Consider the following 4,406-nt stretch of genomic DNA (forward strand, 5'->3'; position numbering starts at 1 on the left):
AGCTGTGTATCAGCCAACACCCCCAGTCCTTTTCTTTCATGCCGTCTTCTACCCATTCTGCCGCAGGCCTGCAGCGCTGCCTGGAGTTGTTGTGGCCAAAGTGCAGGACTCATCATTTGGTCTTACTGATCTTTATCCCATTGGCTTCAGCCCAGCAATCCAGATCCCTGTGCAGGATGTTCCTTCCCCCAGGCAGACCAAAACTTTCTCCCAGTTTGCTGCCATCTGCAAACTCACTGAGCATGCACTCAATCCCCTCATTCAGGTCATCAAGAAAGGTATTAAACAGGACAGACTCCAATACATCCAGGTCATCAAAAAGATATTGAACATTACAGGCTCCAATACCAACCCCAGAGGAACACTGATGAAAATAGCAAAGAGAAGTGGCCCCAGCACTGAAACCTGGGGAATACCAGTCCTGAATGGCCTCCAGCTGGGATAACTTCATTCACAACGGGTCTTTGGTCACAGCAGAAAATAAGAATCAAGAAAATAGAGGCCCTTCATGAAGATTAAGTATCCTAGGCTTTGGGGAATGTCAGAAGAATAGGACTAGTTGGACATGTAGACGTTGCTGTAGTTACAGTACAGCTGGGATAACACAGCTGGGTCTATACTTAAGACAATACAGCTGGAAGGGAAAGGTAGCCAAAGAAAATGGCTTTGACGAATTGATTGTAGGAGCTGGGTCAAAGCAACCTGAGGAAGACTTCTGAATTCATCGCAATGACCACTGGAGTGAGACCCCCACTACGGACTGCGCACGCGGCAGTAGGAGGGACAGCATGGAAATGAGTTCCAGGAAAAACAATGAATATGTTTGTCATTGTTTTGTAATTTTGTAATTTCGCTATCAGTATTCCACATCATAACATCATGTAAAGCATGGAAGATTTTGCTGAATGTGCAGTTCACAGAAGAAGACTACGTATCCCAGAGAACATCACGGTCAGGGATAAGTCACGGGACCAGGACACTATATAATATTGTGCCCAGCTGGAGTTCTCTCTCTCTTGAACTTCTCTGGGAGTGGGAAGCGTTCCAGCTGTGTCGCCTAGAGTTCAGAGTAGGCCTCTTGGTTTTCGGGGACACTCTCTGTTTCGTTTGATTTATTAGTCTCAATTATATTTTATTATATTGTGTTATCTTGTATTCCAATATCATATTTAGAAAATAAGTTTTCCTCCTTAGATTGCTGCTGTTTTTATCCCATTCCCCCTTTTTCCCTTCCTTTCTGGGCCTAGGGGGTCACTATGGGGTGGCTCCACCTGTCACGGGCATAGGCAAATCTAGGAAACCCGTGACAATCAGTCACAGGACAGGTGACTTTCTGTCCTTGACATCCCCCTCCCATAATCTCCTTTTCTGGCTCCTCCTCTAAAGGCTGCTTGTCATGGTCATTACCATCTGCACAGCCCACCTCTCCTGGCTGGCACCTCTGCCCTGAACTAAGAGTCACTTCTGTGCAGGAACCTCCACCCTGAAACCCTTCCCCAGGCTGCCCTCAGAGTCCTCGGGGCTGGCTCTTGGCTTTTCCTCCAGCAAGCCCCACTTCTTTGCCTGCCTTCAGCCCATAGGTGCCTGGATTTCTCACTCCTCAGCGTTTAGAATTACCATCTGTACATGACGTGATGCTTTAAAGAACAATCTCTCCTAGCAATGACCTGCCTCTGTGTCATGGCATTCTCTAGATCGATCTGTGTCCATGACAGAGAAGGCTGTAGGCCCATGGGACCCCTGACCAGAAAAATGGGAAAAAAAAGGGAAAGGGGGTAGGGAGATGGGAACTGGGCTCAAGGGGACAAATAGAGAAGCAGCAACAATCTTAGGAGAAAAAACTTATATTACTAACTATGATATCAGAATGCAAGATAACACAATATAATACAATCTAACTGAAACTGAGGCTAATAAATCAAGAAAAATAAGAGAGAGAAGTTTCTGAAGCCAGAGAAGCCTACTTTGAAATGGAAGGTGCCACGGTTTGGAAGAACACCAAAACCACATCCAGTCAGTGAGAGAGCGAGCATCCCTTCCGTGACTTCTTTCCCTCTCCACAGACCATCCTGGAGGCAGTGATCATGTCTGTGTACAAAATGGAAGGAGCCCTGGAAGAAGCTTGGAAACTTCCGACATGATAACACACATCCAAGAACTTGTTGTGTGCAGGGTCTCACAGGGAATGAGGAGAAGGGACCTGACAACCAATGTGCAAACCAGCTGCTGCTGCTGGACTCCCAGAGGCACTGACAGATGTGAACCTGAACGCACAGACCCCAGCCAGGAGCCCAGGATGGCCTGTCATCAGCTGTTGCAGCCTGAAGCCATTGCACAGTTTGATGAACATCTGTGTGCTTCCTGCTGGACTGTGGGTTTCTGAGAATGTCTGACCAGTACAGGTATAGAAGTGTCTCACAAGAAGGAGGGCAGAGAGAGTGACTGCATTTCCTTTATTCTGTTAAGTTTCAGTGAGAGCCTGGTACATTATGTACAATGTGTCTGTGCTACACTACAAGGGTACTAGCTGAACAGGAATTGTTTTCAGTAATGACTTAATAGTGAAAAGATTACAGTATTTTTTAAAGAAGAATAAGAATAGATTACACAGATAAAATGGCACAGAACAAACAATAAAGGCCAGCTTGATTCAGTAAAGAGCTGCATTACAAGCCCTGTATTCCAAAAGATGGGCAGTTCACTGCTTTTAAAACATATTTGGTCATCACTTTCCTCACTGCATCCTTGACCTCCCTGTTCCTCATGCTGTAGATGAGGGGGTTCACTGCTGGAGGCACCACCGAGTACAGAAGTGCCAACATCAGGTCCATGGATGGGGAGGAGACAGAGGAAGGCTTCAGGTAGGCAAAAAAGGCAGTGCTGAGAAAGACGGAGACCACGGCCAGGTGAGGGAGGCACGTGGAGAAGGCTTTGTGCCTTCCCTTCTCAGAGGGCATCCTCAGCACAGCCATGAAGATCTGCACATATGAAACCACAATGAAAATAAAGCACCCAATGTATAAACTGACACTAAAAATGAGAAGCACAACTTCCCTGATGTAGGAGCCAAAGCAGGAGAGCTTGAGAATCTGGGGGATTTCACAGAAAAACTGGTTCACAACATTCCCTTGGTAGAGAGGCAGTGAGAATGTGATGGCAGTATGCAGTAGGGAATTGAGAACCCCAGTGCCCCAGGGAGCTGCTGCCATGGTGGCACAAGCTCTGCTGTCCATCAGGGTCCCGTAGTGCAGGGGCTTGCAGATGGCACCGTAGCGGTCATAGGACATGACGGTGAGAAGGGAATACTCTGCTGAGATGAAGAAGACAAAGAAAGAGATCTGTGCAGCACATCCTGTGTAGGAGATGGCCCTGGTGTCCCAGAGGGCGTTGGCCATGGCTTTGGGGAGAGTGGTGGAGATGCAGCCCAGGTCGAGGAGGGCCAGGTTGAGGAGGAAGAAGTATGTGGGGGTGTGCAGGCGCTGGTCACAAGTAATGGCTGTGCTGATGAGGCCGTTGCCTAGGACGGCAGCCAAATAGATACCCAGCAAGAAACAGAACTGCAGGAGCTGCAGCTGCCGTGTGTCTCCCAACACCAGGAGGAGGAATTCACTGATGGAGCTGCTGTTGGACATCTTCTATTCCTGGGCTTGTAGTCCTCCTCAGAGTGCAGAAGATAATGACAAGTTCAGACGATTCTCAGAGACACTCCTTCTGCTATGCTACAAAATTTTCCGTTCCCTCTCAAAAATGATCATTTAACACCATAACTTGAATTTATTACCATGAACTTCACCATCCCTTAAGGAGAAGAAGATTAGGGAGCTCTTTCTCACTTCTCATTTCCCAGTCATACCCCAGCATTCTGGATATTTTCGTCTTTAATCCAGCTGCTCTTCGAGACCACAGCCCCAGCCGCTCTGCACTTCAATTTGTCTTAGAGAAATCTGCCTGTTTGCCATACAAGTGAACTATTAATATCTGCAGAAAACAAAGAAACCTTTAACCTAAGCTGATTATATACTTTTAGGTAGATGAAGCTGAAAGCATAACTTGTGTGACTGTTTACAAAACAGCTAACTGATTGGAAAAATATAGGGGAGTCTCAGAGCTGTGTTCAGAGTTGACAGCCCCTTTTATATTTCTGCCTCCAATCTTCCCTTCCCACTGAAAATGAAAGGAAAAACCCCTGACTTGGCTCTCCTCTTGCAAAGTACCCTTACAGACACTCAGTTCTGCAGCGGAGCTGTGATCCCCCTGCCCCAGGCAGCAGTTGTGGCAGCACAAGCCCTGCCGGGGGGCTTCTTCCCCCCTCATGTCTCCCCATAACACGCTGGGCAGCTCCCCGGGCAGGCTGAGTGCTGAGCTTGGCAGGCAGCAGAGTCCCATACCCGGCACACAGCCCCTGG

General features: G+C 47.7%; 1 protein-coding gene across 1 annotated transcript; it reads right to left on the reverse strand.

The window, feature by feature from the left end:
* Positions 1-555: 555 nt before the first annotated feature.
* LOC146752518 (olfactory receptor 14J1-like) lies at positions 556-3,632 on the reverse strand. The gene is made up of 3 exons (XM_085531751.1): positions 2,671-3,632; positions 1,618-1,740; positions 556-634 (listed from the first exon to the last, which is right to left on the reverse strand). Exons 1-3 carry the CDS (start codon positions 3,630-3,632, stop codon positions 556-558), a joined length of 1,164 nt encoding a protein of 387 aa, XP_085387877.1.
* Positions 3,633-4,406: the final 774 nt, after the last annotated feature.

This window comes from Coturnix japonica, unplaced genomic scaffold (assembly GCF_054131305.1).
Source record: "Coturnix japonica strain WE unplaced genomic scaffold, WE-NBRP24 Scf044, whole genome shotgun sequence".
Taxonomy (NCBI): Eukaryota; Metazoa; Chordata; class Aves; order Galliformes; family Phasianidae; genus Coturnix; species Coturnix japonica.

What these genes read in the sequence shown, in the direction of transcription:
- LOC146752518 (XM_085531751.1), bottom strand. Translation starts at nt 3,632, where the DNA reads ATGTCCAACAGCAGCTCCATCAGTGAATTCCTCCTCCTGGTGTTGGGA. An exon ending in TCTTTTGGAATACAGGGCTT is followed by an intron (nt 1,741 to 2,670) that starts GTAATGCAGCTC and finishes TTTTCTGGTCAG; the next exon opens with GGGTCCCATGGGCCTACAGC. An exon ending in CATCACGTCATGTACAGATG is followed by an intron (nt 635 to 1,617) that starts GTAATTCTAAAC and finishes TTTCCCTTCCAG; the next exon opens with CTGTATTGTCTTAAGTATAG.